General features: G+C 47.5%; 1 protein-coding gene across 1 annotated transcript in view; it reads right to left on the bottom strand.

The window, feature by feature from the left end:
* Positions 1-1,971: 1,971 nt before the first annotated feature.
* Positions 1,972-15,362, bottom strand: part of CHD2 (chromodomain helicase DNA binding protein 2) — a 58,752-nt gene continuing 45,361 nt past the window's right edge. The window contains exons 27-38 of the mRNA XM_059824022.1: positions 14,397-14,536; positions 13,500-13,638; positions 13,211-13,361; positions 11,765-11,887; positions 11,314-11,442; positions 10,419-10,559; positions 9,077-9,211; positions 7,528-7,706; positions 7,017-7,116; positions 6,257-6,473; positions 5,634-5,883; positions 1,972-5,519 (exon numbers count right to left, since the gene is read on the bottom strand). Coding sequence (XP_059680005.1) covers positions 5,186-5,519; positions 5,634-5,883; positions 6,257-6,473; positions 7,017-7,116; positions 7,528-7,706; positions 9,077-9,211; positions 10,419-10,559; positions 11,314-11,442; positions 11,765-11,887; positions 13,211-13,361; positions 13,500-13,638; positions 14,397-14,536 — 2,038 coding nt within the window. The 3' untranslated portion in view covers positions 1,972-5,185. The remainder of the gene's footprint in view (positions 5,520-5,633; positions 5,884-6,256; positions 6,474-7,016; positions 7,117-7,527; positions 7,707-9,076; positions 9,212-10,418; positions 10,560-11,313; positions 11,443-11,764; positions 11,888-13,210; positions 13,362-13,499; positions 13,639-14,396; positions 14,537-15,362) is intronic.

Raw genomic sequence — 15,362 nt, 5'->3', positions numbered from 1 at the left:
GAAGGCGCAGGCCATGCAGGGACACCGGGGCACGGGAGCAGTGGTGGCAGCAATGACCCTATGGCATCTCTGAGAGGTTCGAATTGCTCTCCGGGTCATGCTCCACGGGCGGTGAGGGTGCAGCCCCAGGGGCTCCAAGGTCCTGTCCCACCCTACCCCTCTGTCTGAAGCACATTGTCCTGTGGTAGATGTCTGCTTAATTGCCACAACCTGGTCTCTCAGGTACGGCTTCAAGCCCGGTTTGGGCTGTGCCTGCCCATCCCCTGGCCTCAGGCCAGAGCCTTGGCTGCTCTGAGCTTTGCATCCAACCGCTCGGGGTGAGCGGGGACACCGCAGCCGCCCGACCGCTCTTCACACCCGGCTGTCTGGGAACAACCACAACTGCAGAATATTGTTCACCAAAAAATGCCTTTTTGCTGGGAACCGGCTGCCCTCTAGAGGGTCCGCTCCGGCGCGGTCTAAAGAACAAAGCGGGGGCTTCTTGGCCTCCCCATCCCCTCGCTGGGGTGGGTGTGAGGCAGGGCTGGGGGTCCTGCTCCCTGCGGCTGCACAGCGGCTTTGCTGACCACCTTGGGCAACGGGTCCCCTCACCGAGATAAGCCAGCGGCGGTGACCATGGCTCCAGCCTGCGCAATGTGGACACAGCCCAGCCCAGGCGCCGGTCCTGCCCTGGCTGGCCACAGTGCTGCATGGACTGTGTCCTTATGGAGGAGATGCTCCTCTGGGACCGACTGGACTTGCCTGACGGAGATGCAGGAGGTTGCATCACACCAAGGGGTCATTTCCCCATCAGCTTTGACGAGGTCTCAGGATTTAACTGTTTGCAGCATGGTGCTGCGGGTACGGGTTGGCAGGGGGATGCCGGGCTGAGCTGTGCTGGGGAGCTGATGCCGATGTCCCCTGGCATCAGGGTGCCCATATCCTTACCTGCTCCACTGCTCCAGTTCCTCAGGCCTCTGCTTCTCCAGCTTTCCTGTGGATACCCCTGGATAAAAGATGAGTCAGTGCTGAATTAAAAAGATCACCTGCCTCAGGTAGATCCACATCCCCCTGCTCCAGGCAGGGACACCCGGACCAGCTCCCCATAGTCTCTGTGCCTCCCTCCAGCCGAGCCCCCTCTCCCTGCCGCAGCCCCATGGCTAACAGCCAGTCACTCTTTCCATTAGGAAATCCATTTTTCAGGGGCATATAACTCAGCTGTGAAATTTCACTCTTGGCTGGAACTTGGCTCAGCAGCACAGAGGCTGTGAAGGGCTGGACTCGGTGACTACAGGTGTGAAAAGCCCTTTTTACAATGAGCTCTTATAACTTGGGAGAAATGGCTTCAATCCCCGCACCACGTCTTGCCGTGTGGGCCTCAGTGTGAATGGGTGGAAGGTAAAGACCAAACCAAAGCAGCCTGCGGGATGCCATCACATCCCACTGGGAGAGGCACATCCTGCCCAGGAGGGGCTGGGGAGAGAGCGGAGAACTCCACCGATGAAGCAGGAGCAGCAATTCTCCTAGAGAAAGGGGAATTCTCCCTGGAAAGGGTCAAAAAGAAGTTTACACACCCCCAGAGATCCAGAAAAGACGGAGGCTGGATAAACACATAAACATTGGTACCATCCCAGTAAAATCCTGGTGGAAATGGGTGAGGAAACGCATGGCTTCTACTGATCGGGTGGAAATTCCCATCGGAAGGGGTTTCCAAGTCTCTATCACTGCAGACTGCAAAACTATGTAAAACAGCTGAGAAGAACATGCTTATTCCTGCACGGTGAAAACACCCATCCCGGCATGCCCGTGGCTGGCAGGAAAGGGCGCTGTGATCCCGTCACAGCCCTGGTTTTAGGCGCTCGCCCCATGCTTCCACCAGACCTGCTGCCGTACCGAGGGGCTGCAGGGCCCCCCCAGACACACCACGCTGGCGCGGTTCTGAAAATCTCAGTAACACTTTTTAATATACAAGAATCAAAAGTACAGCAGTTTTACAATGTAGGAAAATTTAATACATACTATATAAACAACATATTTACATCAGAAATCACTAGGACAGTGGCATTTTTTCACAAATATAAATTAATATTAATTACTGTTTTTAGTCAACAGGTTTAAAAGTCCACATTTTTACAGTAAGAGTCCTTCTCTCCCCAGAGGGGAGGTGGAGGTCGGAAGGAAACGGGTGAAAGCAGAATAGTATTTTTGTGTGGATCACTTAAACTGGTCACGTAAGGACTTCAGAGAGCTGTTAAGTATCCACTTTGGTTGGGCACCGCATCGCCTGTCCACAGCAGGTTTTGGTCTGCAGGACTTCCATTGTGTGAATTCATAACTTTACACCATTTCCAAAGGGCTCAGCCTGAAAAACTCTTTTTTTAAAAAAAAACCCCAGCAAGTTGCTACTTTTTCCTGCAAAGAGGCTAGAGGGAATCCCACAGCTAGTTCGGAAGAGCTGTACCAGATGTTGACACAAACACCGCAGTAAAGTTTATGGCTGTGGACCTGTCCCCTCTGATCCCACTCACATCCAAGTGACTGTGTCTGGTTATGGTCCCTGTTTAGGGGACATGAAATACGCGTGTGTGTGTGTGCTTGGGGAGGACTTTCTCCCAAATCTAGTGCTCCAGCTGCATTAAAGCCAAACCCAGTGAAGACCGACCCACCACAAGTGAACAAAGCTATGTGACTTCAGTATCAGGCTAATGTGACAGCAGGGACAGCTCTTTGGTGGATATGGGTAAAGCTTTTGCTGTTGCACAAGAAGGAAACCCCAACCAACCTCATACCTGGAAGCCGGGATGAGCAGAAACCCCCACGTCTGGGCACAGAAAAAGCCTCTTGCTGGGGTTCAAAATTTTCCTGCACCAACCGTAACACTGGTCTGGCCAGTATTGCCTTTTGCTACAAGTGTATGGCACAAACTTTCCATCATGGTAGCACCGCTGGGTGAACAAAAAGAGCAATTCTCTTTGCCCCTCTCAGGTTTCTTCCATTTTCACATTAAAAGCTAATACCTCTGAAAAGAAAGGACCTCTTTGTTGCATACCACAGCAAGTGCGCCTGCAATCACAGCTTAGTGAGAAACGCCGCGGAAACACGCCATCTCAACACCTCCCATCACTCGGCAGCTCCAAGGGGGACCGTGGAAGACTCATCTTCACCTCCTCCTGCACAGGTAAACACAAGCATAACACTTTCTCGGGGCAGTACACCATTGCCCATACTGGTTCTCCCCTAAGGAAGCAAAATTGCCCTGCATTTGCTGGAAATCTTGCGAAATAAAAATAAAAAGGGAGCAAAACACTTCCCATGTGCCCTGTTAAAGCAGTGGGCTCAGAAAGGAGTGAGTGACAGCAGCGGATTTCAAGGAATGCACTGCGTGGAGGGGGGACATGGGGGTATTAGTGTTGGTTTGTGTGCGCCTTCCGAGGCACTGGCTGGAGTCAGGAAGCCAGCCCTGAACACCCATCTCCCGTCAGTCTTTCGCGGAAAGGACATCACAGCTTATCAGGGTCAGATCCTGGCATCCTAACAGCAGATCCAGCTTCTGTCCCCCAGCAAAAAGAGGAGTCTGGAACAGCCTGGTCTTTAATACTGAGCTCCGGGAGATGATGCATCCCCAGAGACCACGCTCTGGGCAGCCCAGCTGTTGGGAGAGCTTTGTGGTCTCCAGGGATGCAACTCTACGAATGAAGACCTAGGACCTGAAAAATAATCACCCAAGCTATTTCTGGCCAGCAATCTGCGTGCAACCGCTCTCACCACACCACAGTCTCCAGGCTGGACACTGTTCTGCATCATATGCTGTGGCTCGAATACCTGGAGGAGTGTTTGCTCTGAAGTCCACTGAGCTGGGCTGCAGACTCCTCTTTTCCCTCTGCCATGCTGGGCTCTTAAGACATTTGCTCTAAGGATTTTTAAGGATCCAGTCCCGAATTCCTCATTCTCTCCCTGCTCACTTAGGTGCTAAGTCCCCAGGCACATTTCCAATTTAGACAGACAGAAGGTCGTTCAGTGCAGGTACTTTTAGCAATTCAGAATTACTGCTGACTGCTGGAACAGTGACAGGAAGGTGACCATTCGCTGAACAGCGATTAGGCCACTGGATTCCCATTTTACTCTGCTCTACCATCCCTTATCCTTTGGTTGCAGTAAAAGCTTGTGATCGCTGTTTCACGAAGTGCAGAGAGAAATTACTTGCCCAAAGACTAGAGCACTTCAATGACAGGGAAATAAGGAGCTTCAGGACCCCCAGATGCCCAGAGCTGTCTTTTGACCTTGCAGCTCCCAGTCAGCATCTGTATTAGCTGCTGGACCACCCAAGCTGTCCATGTCAGAAGAGAAGAGGAGTTTTGTTATGAATTCCTGAGCCCTGTCCACTGGGAAATACTGTTCTCACCCTAATTTCCTTCCTACTGGTTAGAAGTGAACTAGGCCTTTGCTGAGGAGGTCTGTCTTTTTTTTTCACATATCCCAAAGCCCTCCGGAGTCAGGATTTGCTAGTTCCAGCCCTGAGGTGGGAGGAGGATGCCCCGCACCTCTTCTGTTGCAGGGGACACAATGGCACTCAAAGTAGAGCCAGTTTCTTGAAATGGATAAAGACATGAGAAATGATAATGTGGCCAGAAAAGCGATGGATTGTCACCAGCATAGCTCCAACTCCTTTGGAGTCACTCCACAGGGATGTTGAGTCCCTCTTTCAACCAAGCTTGGCTGCTGAGGGACGCTCCTGTCCCTCCTTGAATATCCTCCCATTGCCCTATGCTGGTTACACACAAAGCCTGGCCCAACCAGTTTATCCCCAATCCCAAAGCAGCATCTGTCATGTAACATCAAGTCAGAGCAGGCACACAGCCTTCTGCACAGTCCTAAGCAGCATCGATCCGCCTTCTCGGTTTGGGGAAACACTGGCTGGGGAAAATTCCCTTGGGTCCATTGGACGGGGGAAAACAAAAACAAAACAAAGAATGAGGCAGCAAGACTGGTTCCAATGTTCAATAGTAGAAGAGGGGAAAGGAAATGGGAATCCAAATCAGAATCGAGAGCTAAGGAAAATCTTCCTCCACCTGCTCCCCCAAAATCCTCCTTGACCCAGCAAGATGATAGCAGCATGTTCAGAGTTTCTGGTTGCTGGCTTGGAGAAACCAGCCACTGTTGCATCAAACCAAGTATTTCAGACGTGCGCTTTCCCCCCTCAGTCACTTTATGTTTTCCGAATGTTCCAGTTATAATCTGGATTGTTTTTCTGTTCTAATGACCTATCCAGAGGTGACCTGTGATCGAGAGGTGACTTGGAATCATGGGGGGATTTCTGAGAGGGGGGTGAGCGAGGGTCCGACACTGCAGGGTGAGGTGGAGGGAGAGGCTGTTTGTAATCTCCCGATTTGTCTGTGTGGAAGGACCGGTAGTGGTCCGAAGGTCCTTGGCCATGGTATCCCATGGGTGGCCTGTGATCAGACATCCGTCGGAAATCCTGCTGGTGGTAGTTCTGAGGCCTGAACTCATCGGATCGTCGACGCTTGGAATCGTGGTGGTGCCTGCAGAGAGAAAATGAATGGATGGAGATCAGTTCCCCAAGGAAAGCCTGGCCACTGTGGCAGGGTGCATCATTGCAAACTCCTCCCAGCCTTTCTGAGATGGAAGGAAATTACCTGTCATAATAATCTCGGTGGCCTCTGTGGTCTCGGTCACTGTTGTACTGTTCATATGGCCTCTTGCGGGAGAGGTTATTTGGTCTGTAGTTCCCAGAGCTCCGGTGGGGGTCTCCACGAGATCGCCGATCCCCATAGTGGTGGTCCTTGTACCAGTGCTGCTCATACTGGTGATGCCGCTCCCCACCCCACATCTGGTTGCTGTTGCCACCGTAGTTGAACTTTCGATCCCTCTGCCATTCTCCTCGGTCTGCAGTGAGGAAAGCACCAGTAAGTGTCTTTTCATAACTTTAGTTTAAGCCCGTTACTTTGCCAAATTCCCAAAGAAATTATAACTACTCCTGTGCCCTTTTAACTTTCTCCTCCCTAAACTATGTGGGCCCGATTTTATTCTTTTGACTTCTTTATTATTATTCTAGCAAATCTTATTCTGTCCTGTTCTTATACTCTTTTCATTGCTATATCATCATGTTTTCTAGTCCAGCAGTAAGTACAGTGGTAATACATGTTCCATCTCATCGCCTTCAAACCTGACCAGCCACAAGTTCCAGAAGGATTTGTGTCCAAGAGCAAACAGCTATTAGGTTAGAAGGGATGGCTTCTCCTGGCTTGCCAGCACTCACCTGTGTTGCTGAAATGTCTCTTGTTTGGATGGCCATAGTTGTCACGTGGGTGCCCGTGCATCTGCTGCTGGGTGTGGGAAGGGGGCAGGTGGATCTTCTGGGAATGAGGATTGTGAGGCACGTGAGACTGAGACATCACAGAATCGCGGCTGGAGCCTGAAGGCTCTGGGCGGAACGGCTTCTTCATGCTGGACATGTCCTCCTTCTTCTTCTGCTCCTGCAAGGTGGAAGAGAAGGTTACAGCTCAACTGCTCTTCCACCAAAAGATTGAGACTATGTGAGCAACGCCCTTGTCTGTCAGGCTCTGGATTTTTTTGCAGACTCCCCATGCTGTGGGCCACCCACCTCTTTGCAGACTTGGTGAACCAACTGTGCCCAAGTGTGGTATGAATGGCAATAGTACAGATGTGGTGGAGGACTGACACAGTTTTGCTCCACGTGTCTCTGCTTCTACATTTTATCTCTACAGGGCAGCGCTCCCAGGCTTTTCACTCTGAAGGTCAACTCAACACAATGTGCCACACGAAGCAATGCTTTTTCTTGGTCAGAACACCCAGGACAAAGTGCCCAGCATTGTTAGGTGAGGGGAGAAATGCCACAGGAAAGAGGAGGCAAATGCAACTAGTCTGTTTAGATGTTAAGAAAAATCAGACTGCCCATAACAATAAAGAAAGCCCATGATAAGAGACAGAAAGTATTGACACTTAAGTGCAACAAGTTTTAAAGACAGCAACCGGAGGGAAGGCACTTCAGATCTCACCTCCTCTTCCTGCGATCTTTTCTTATGAGCCATCTTGTAGAGTTTGTGCAGTTTTCTGGCATCAAATTCTGTGAACTTTGACACAAATATCCATAGGTTCCTAGAAGGACATGAATATTTTCTGTTAATTGCTACATCAGCAGTTTAACTGCCACCTGCTTTCAAACCAACATCAAATCACTTCTTCTGTCTCTAGAAAACAGCCCCAATCCAGCTCAGGACAGGATGATCAGGAGAGTTGGAATGAAGGTCTTCAAAATAAAATAAAGGGTTTTGTACTGTTTTTTCTAAAGTAGCTCTGAAATCGATTTAAATGAAACCAGCACAATTTGCAGACAAAACCCTCTGAGACTGGTCATGGACTGAGTGGGCTAGAGAATCCAAGATTTCTCTTTCAAAAACTTATTAAGTAAGAGGCTAATGGCACACTCATCCACATAAAACCCAGCAGCGTCTGACTACCATTTTTAAATATCATAAACCAGCCAAAGAAAACAAAATGATACCTCACCTTCTCCACAGTTTGATATGATCCTGGTCAGTGTAGGCTTTAAGGCACTCAGAGATGCGGTCCCCAATTTTTAGGAGGCAGTTGCGTGTGTGCTCCAGCTGTTCTTGAACCGTCAGTCCCTTATCAGGCTTATCGAGTTGCTTCAGTGCTTTTTTCACTGGTCTCATCCTCTCCTTGCACTTGAAAAAGCAATAGAGAGCAGAAAGCGATTCATTTGGCACAGGGCTCTACACTGTTCCCTTGTTAATCAGCCAGAGCTGGAAGAAGTTCATTAGCATGAGATATTAGCTTTATCTGACCATTAGGCAAGGAGAAATCAGCTACGAAAATAGGAATTTGCTAGACATGCTGCAGAAAATAATAAGGAAAAGACAAGAGTCTCCCCATCTCCACTGCCCTTCCTTTTAGAGGAGAACAACTTGCTTTGCAAACTGTAACCGCACATGGTCTGCTCTTGCACTGATCCCACGGCAGGCAGGGAAGCGTAACTGAGCATCGACATGCTGAACCAACAGCTCCAGCTGAATGAGTGCTCACTCAATAGCCTCCCTGTCCATCCCCATTTGTGGTCACTTTAATCTATCGCTTTTACCAAAACTGGAAGACATGAGATGAAAGCATCACCTTTTTCAGCTGTGCGCTTCAACACTGTGCACAGACAGTAAATCAGACAGGTTTCTACTGTCTGACTGGACCTTTCATGCACCACAAAGGGAAAGTTAAAGAAAAAAACAGACAAAACCAACACAGGACCTGCAGCGAATACACAGATTTGAATTTAAAGAACTGTTTTTTAAAAAGTGGTATTTCAGCATTTACCTGTGCAAGTCAGGCCAAGGAGAGTCTGCCATGACAACTTCTACTAAAAGGCTATTTTTACAATGAGCCTTGCAGGCATGTTTGCTGCAAAACATTTACACAACTAGGGAAGTGCTTACAGCTCAGACAACTCCATACATCCTACAGCCATACAAGGTCACCCTCAAAACTCTTGTGTATTTCCCTGCCTGGAAGAGCCCCAATGGCTCCTTGACTTCTCTAGGACAGAGACTGCCACATAAGGCTACAGGGTCTTCTGTAACCCAGGGCTGTCAAATGAGTGGTGGGAACTTATCAGCTGAAGAAGAGAGCCCTTCTGAATGCTCTGTTGACATGCTGCCCTCTTCTGCTCTGGCTGGCATCCCTGGCAGAGGGAGGGGATGAAGGTATGCACTCATGCAAAGCTGAATTTTGAAAAGGGTTATCTGAACCCTTTAACTGTGCAATTGCTTGGTGAGAATCAGGACCTGGAAGAGCTTTGAAGTTTTTTCCAGTTGAAGTGCCATTTACAGCAGCCAGCTAGTAGGCAGAGAGGCAGCTGGTGGACAACTCTCATACAGGGCTGTTCTTCCACGCTCTCAGACAGGCCAGAGGAAATCACTGGGGGCCACTATGAGGGGGCTCACACCCTGACACCTAAACCACGTCCTTGGATAACATGCAAGCAAACCCTGGTTGCCTTGCTGGGCTCTCTGCCACTGCCCTCTCATCTCTCAGGGAAAATACTCACTATGCTGAATGTTTCTTGGTCCAGATCATCGTCCTCATCTTCTCCAATGGGGATCGGTTCACTCCCTGCTGTAATGTGGACAGGACCTTGTGACCTCTTCCCTTTACTTCCAGATTTGGCTTCACCACCTTTAGGCTTTACAAGGACAAATTACACACATCACATGATGAGCCAGACTGCAGGATCCCAAGTGATCCAACTAACAACCTCCACGCTATTGTTACTGGCAGTTGTTAAACCCCGGGCACCGTTCCTACAACTTTCCTCCCAAGATCTCAAACTGTTTAGCTGCAATGCCTCTATTTAGCTTTACATCATCCCTGAGGGAGTAGAGAGAAGTCCAAGCCAACGTTTTGGACATGAATATGATATTTATACTCATGGAGAGAAAACCACGTTGAAGACTTCAAAGAGAGGTTAAGCTAAAGAATATATATCCCTTGCAGAGGACAGAGCTCAGAGTAGTCTCATGTCTACGAGGATCTGCAACTTCATGTGATGTCACTAGTCCTCAGACCCTCTGGAAAGCAACCTCAAATCATGGCCTGTTAGTGCAAATTTTGACTTATATGACTTACCTGCAGTCAAAACCCTTTAGGGTCAAAATCATACCAAAAAACACTGGAAAGCAAACTTTCCCCTACCTACGCAATGAAGTTTCTTAGGTTGCACTTATGACCTCAGTGTCAGAACATACTGGGCATGCAGTACATACCTGTTCCTTGGACAGGTACTTCAGGCCATTATTACAGAAGCTTTTACCCCCCTTCCAATTTTAATCCAGCCTCAGGGCAGTTGTACCCAAAATTCAAGGGACATTTTAGTCCACAACATACCATCGGTGTTGAAACACTCATTCTGGTGAGTTCTGAACAGCCACAAGGACAACTTATAGTCTTGATGGTGTGGACAGTTGGGTTATTTGGGGTGAGTTTAAATTAGAGTGGAATACAGACAAGGAGCTGCCAAGCTTGTGATAAATCACAGCTGAAAGGAACTTTGATCAGAGTGCTCCAGGCTCTTTCCCCCTTTCTTCCTTAACATCAGCTATTTGGCCATATTGCTGTCACAGGGACAGCTGTACTTTAAAGGCAGTCGGACAAAATCTCTTCCTTTTTGCTCACATTCCATCAAGATTTAGGATATATTGCCTCTTCTACTTTCTATTGCAATTCTTCACAATAAGAATTCAGGAGGGCTGAAAAAGGGATAATACCTCACCCCACAGTGCTTCACTGATGTCTCTTCACAGAGGGCCTTTAATGAATCGTAAGTCTCATAGCAAAGTCTCTGAGCAGAAGGGCAAACTATCTCTTAAACTGCTCCTGAGAATACCACATACCTTCTCTTTCTTGTCTTTTGTCTTCTTTTTCTCTTTATCGCTTTCCTTTTCTTTCTTAGTGGTTGTTTGTTTTTCCTTGTTCTCTTTGTTCTCTTTCTTCTTCTGTTTCTTTTTCACTGGGCTCTTTTCCAAGCCATCCTCCTAGAAAATCAGTCACAGCACAGTCAAAGTTGGAGTCCCTCACCTCACGTACACTTGCTTCCATAAAACTTACATCCTTGAAACGCAGGCAATTTTTGAGGTCCATCCAAATTTACCCTCACACCTCTTTAATCAGACAGCAAGCCCCGTGCTGCAATCCACCCAACCCTTGACAAAAGGGTATAAAAAATAGACGACCGCAAATCCGTAACTAGCTGGCAAACTGTAGATAAGCACTGCTTTCCTATGCCAGCTGCGCTCGAGAATGCTCAGCCCCTAAGGTAGATACTGATCAGCACATGAACAAAAAGCCTTAGACTGCAAGCCAAACCACTCAAAGACAGAAGGTTTTCTAAGCAACAGTATGACCTTGGTAAACTCCAGCTTCACCACTGGTTGACGTACTGAAAAGGAAAGGAAAACAATTCTTCTTTCTCTCCTTTATAAGGGCTACAGACTTTGTCCTGAGACAACCTTTCCTCCAAGTCAATATGTGGATGTGTGTGGCCATTCTAGGATCCCGCAAAACATTTAAAGCACTAACCTAAAAGAGTGGGTGGGAAAGGTCCTTCTTTCACCCCGACAGCTGTATATATGTTTTTGTGAGTTTGCCAGTCTCCTGTGGGAATGCACTCTGTAGTGCCCCCCTGACTCCACAGGGCGTTTGCTAGGGGTGCTTCTCAAGGTGAGTTTCTGCAGTAACAACATAGCTCAAAGAAACCTGGAAAAGCCGCTGTCCAACAAGTTGACTCACCTTGACTTCACCTTCTTCTGACTGGTTGTCTGAGTGCCGAGGTGAGGAGAGTTCATTCCCATGCTCATCTTTGACTTTGGGAGCCTTGTTCTCTTTCTTTACTCGTGGTTTCCTCTTCTTTAGCTTGCCCTGGTGAAAACACAGAACAAGTCAGGGCAAGCAAATAGCTACAGCTACTTCCTGGGGATATACCCCATCTCCTGAACATCTTGCAAACCAGCTGCAGGTCCTGCAGGGTAGCAGGAAGCCTGATGAGCCTGAGTCCTTCAGTAAGTGCAATAATTAGCTGCCCCTTACTAATTATCATTTCAGTATCACAGTGCAATCAGACAACAACAAGTCCATATTCTTTCACGCAAATGATTTTCAGTGACCTGGGAACATAGGCTGTTTCCTGTCATCAGCCAACCACTCATGCTGAAACCCTCAGAATCAAGCTACCACATCTCACCTCTTCCCCATCTTTCATGTTTTCTTTCTTGTCCAGATCTTTCTTCAGCAGTTTCAGTAGATAATCAACTCGGGTCTGGAGCTGTTTTCCCTGAGGCTTCTTATCTGTCTCAACAGGTAGGATCTTTGATAAAGAAGAAAAAAAAAAATAAAATACACCCACATGCACCTACCAAACCTTGACAAAAGAGATATACACTAGCAGCAGTCCTTCTGGGCCCAGCAAAGGGTTGGAGATGCTGCACCTTCTGGGGGAATAAGAAGGTTCAAGCATTTCTTCCAGCTCCCACACAGACTCTCCCTGTCTAGCCAAAAGCAAAGATCCTAGCAAGCATCCCTCCCTTTGGCCTTTTGCAGAAGTGAAAGGACCCCAAGGCAGCTCTCTAGATTCTCCACGAGCTTTCTTGTAAGTGTGCGAGAAGAAGAAAAAAAACTTTGCAAGCTATATTTGGGACCTTGAAGTGCAAAACTGAGTCCACTCTCCTTGACACGTCAGATTTGTCTGTGACAGCCTTGTCACAGCAGGCTGGTGCCCTCTGGTAACCTGAGACATTGCTGCAGCAATGATACAGACACAGAATTTTTAGCAGAAAACAAGGCTGCAAGGTGCCACTTTGTGGAGGAAGTATCTCAGCTTGCCAACTAGGTTACCTTCATACTTCATTGGAAATTGTGTGGTATGTCTCAGGCAATTGTTTTCATTGTAAAATGCCTTTCTGAACTTCATGTAGGAGGGCTCTCAGCCACAGCCTGATCTTTGCTAAAAACACTAGTGGGGATGTCATGGGAATGTAGTGTATTGGCAGTAAAGCTGGTGTAGAGATTCTCGATGTTCCTCAGCCCTGTGCTGCAGTTTGCTCTCCTTCCATTGTGCTGACACAACGGATGGCGGCTTATTTTTAACCTGGATCATTCCAACATGGCCCCCATAAACAGTTCTTATGGGAATGACTGAGGAACAGAGGAACTAGATGGAGGCTTTCCAGCTGGCTTTGCTGCCACAGCCAGTCATGTAACTATACCCTCAAAGCTAACACAGACCAGTCTTGACATAAGCAGTGTCAAATCTGTGAAAAATTATTTCCACACAGAAATTCAAACTCAGCTTCTTGTGAGATGCTCAAGGAAATATCAAGTCACGATTACGCAATGCACCCTCTATACTGTGCATGTAACCACACATGTCAGCATTACCGTTTTCTTCCTGCATCATTTCAGTGTGGTTCATGTGGTACTGTTCAGAGAAAATTTACTGCCAATTAAATAATACAACTCTGCTTTCCATCAAGCATGCAACATTCCGTGGAGGTCACCGTTTTCCTCATTATTATTTATTATTATTTTTGGAGTGGTTACAAACATAAACATCTGTTTCTGGAGTAAATCAAACATGTTCTCTATGAACACTGCAATGGACCCAATGCAAGGAACGAGCAAAGTGACCTACCTTATCAGATAACTTCAATTCCGGATCTGTTTTAATTAGCTCCCAGTTTCCATAACCATGCTCATAAATTCCCACTAACAAGCGAGAATCCTCCTCCACTCCCCAGTCTACATCAAAATGGGCAGCTTTGACACGGCATGTCAGGCGGTACCTAAAGGCATTTCAAACATGAGCTACTTTTAGTGCTGTGAAAGGTAAAGCAAATTCACATATCTAGGCTATTCTCTTTCCATGGCAAAATCCAAATTCCCTAAGCCTCTTTCTGCATAGCCTACTTAGCCAAACTCACTTTTTCCTTTCCTCTGGGTCTGTGGGAATGGATTTATGCAGCATTTCAAACTCCTCTTCATGCTGAATGATGGATTTCACATTGACTTGGACACCAGAAATCTTGATAGTAGGACCTCTTCTTTTTCCAGGTCCTTTCCCTGCTCAACAATAAAACACAGCAACTAAGAGAACTCTTACAGAAAGAAGTGCCTCTGCAAAAAAAAGGTCTAGACACACAGAGATCAAGACCTTGCCCGCAACTTCTTATTTAAATATAAGGCTGTCCGCTAAGGCAGTCCCCAAAAATAAGTTATCTTTCACCAACTCACTTAGATCTGCAATCCGAACACCTCCCATTATCATTTTCTTAAGAATACATCTAAGTATGTGGGAGCTGTTGCTTCAGTAGTTTTGTGCAGCTGCAACAGGCAGAGACCCATTGGGAAATCCAGCCCAGACCCCTGTATTTCCAAACCAACAGCACAGAACAGCCATACAGAGAGTTATTGATGATGACAGCTCCGGGAAGTGCTAATTGTGGATCCAGCTATACCATGGAGGACACAGCACCAGTTTGATTCCCAATCCCAGGAGCAGTTAAAATATGATCTGCTTTGCCTTGTGGCCCAGCATTAAATAAGCTGATGACTTCAGCCTCTCCCCATGAAAACTCATGTTCAGCAGAAGCCAACAGACCCAAATGGCGCTTTCCAGTCTGAGCAGAAGACTCAGGAGTTTCTCTCTGTTGGTGAGAGCTGCCTGACACAGATGGGATGGTTTATGTGTGTGCTTGTTCTTTGCTTTTAAGTTGCAATGTGGCATGCTTCCCCGCCCAGCAAGGGAACGGTTTTCTCACCAGCTCCATGGAACACTCCCAAAAACCATCATAACATCAGCACACAACCCTCTTGCTTACCTTCACCTGGATTTTCTTTCAGCTGCTCCTCATATTCTTGCATTGCTGACACACAGCTATTGTGGATGAGTTCCCCCAACCGTTTCAGATCAGCCACAGACTTATCCACCAGCTCCGCATCCCGGGCAATACACTCCAGCCTGGGAAATGGGAAAAAAGAATTGCAAGTTTTGTATTTGATACGGCATATCTCCTCCAGTCACTTCCTGAGCAATTGTTTCATAGCTTTTGGTAGTCAATGCTGTATATATATGAATGTATGAAACCTGCATGAGTTGAGCTCGTGCAGGGAACAATATAGTTTTAGTCCTTTTTTAGGTCTTACAGCTGCAGTACAGTGCAGATGTAGTACAACTGATCCAATCCTTTGGATTTTTAGTATTATAGCAAAGGTGAGAACTGTCTATCTTGGGCACAGAAGGCACCCTCTGCAACTGTCCAGTGTTCCTTCATGCCTTCCCAGTTCCATATTAACTCCTTTTTGATGGTCAACAGCTGCCATCTGCTGTCCCTTTTACCTGGCTGAAGTTAGTAACGTCAAGGCCCATACGCAAGCCTTGTGTTTCACAACAGAAGAGTACAACCATCTAAAAAAACACAGTCATTTCTCAGACAACATATGCAGGGATGTCTGCCTCAGCTCTGAGACCTCAGCAAGGGCTACAGCTTTCCAGACACAGCACACGTGCCCATCTTCCTTCCTCCCTCACTTACGCTGGGGCACAGCACTCATGCAGGGCTCTGCAGACCCACGCTTGAGGATGGTGCGTGCCTCTCCCCGCTTCCTTTCAAGAGGGATACGGCAGCAAAAGATGCTCTGAATTCAGTCTTGAAACTAGTATGCACAGAGAAGCTTGGCAAGCGTTTTGGCTAGCATTTCCACTCACTCTCCTTTCTAGGCAGAGTGGAAATGCCCCAAGGGCCAGACTCTGCCAGCAGGATGCTGCTGTGCACAGCCCAGTGTTA

This window comes from Gavia stellata, chromosome 13 (genome assembly GCF_030936135.1).
Source record: "Gavia stellata isolate bGavSte3 chromosome 13, bGavSte3.hap2, whole genome shotgun sequence".
Lineage (NCBI taxonomy): Eukaryota > Metazoa > Chordata > Aves > Gaviiformes > Gaviidae > Gavia > Gavia stellata.
The sequence above is the reverse complement of the archived record's forward strand: the minus strand, read 5'-3'. Positions and strand labels throughout refer to the sequence as shown.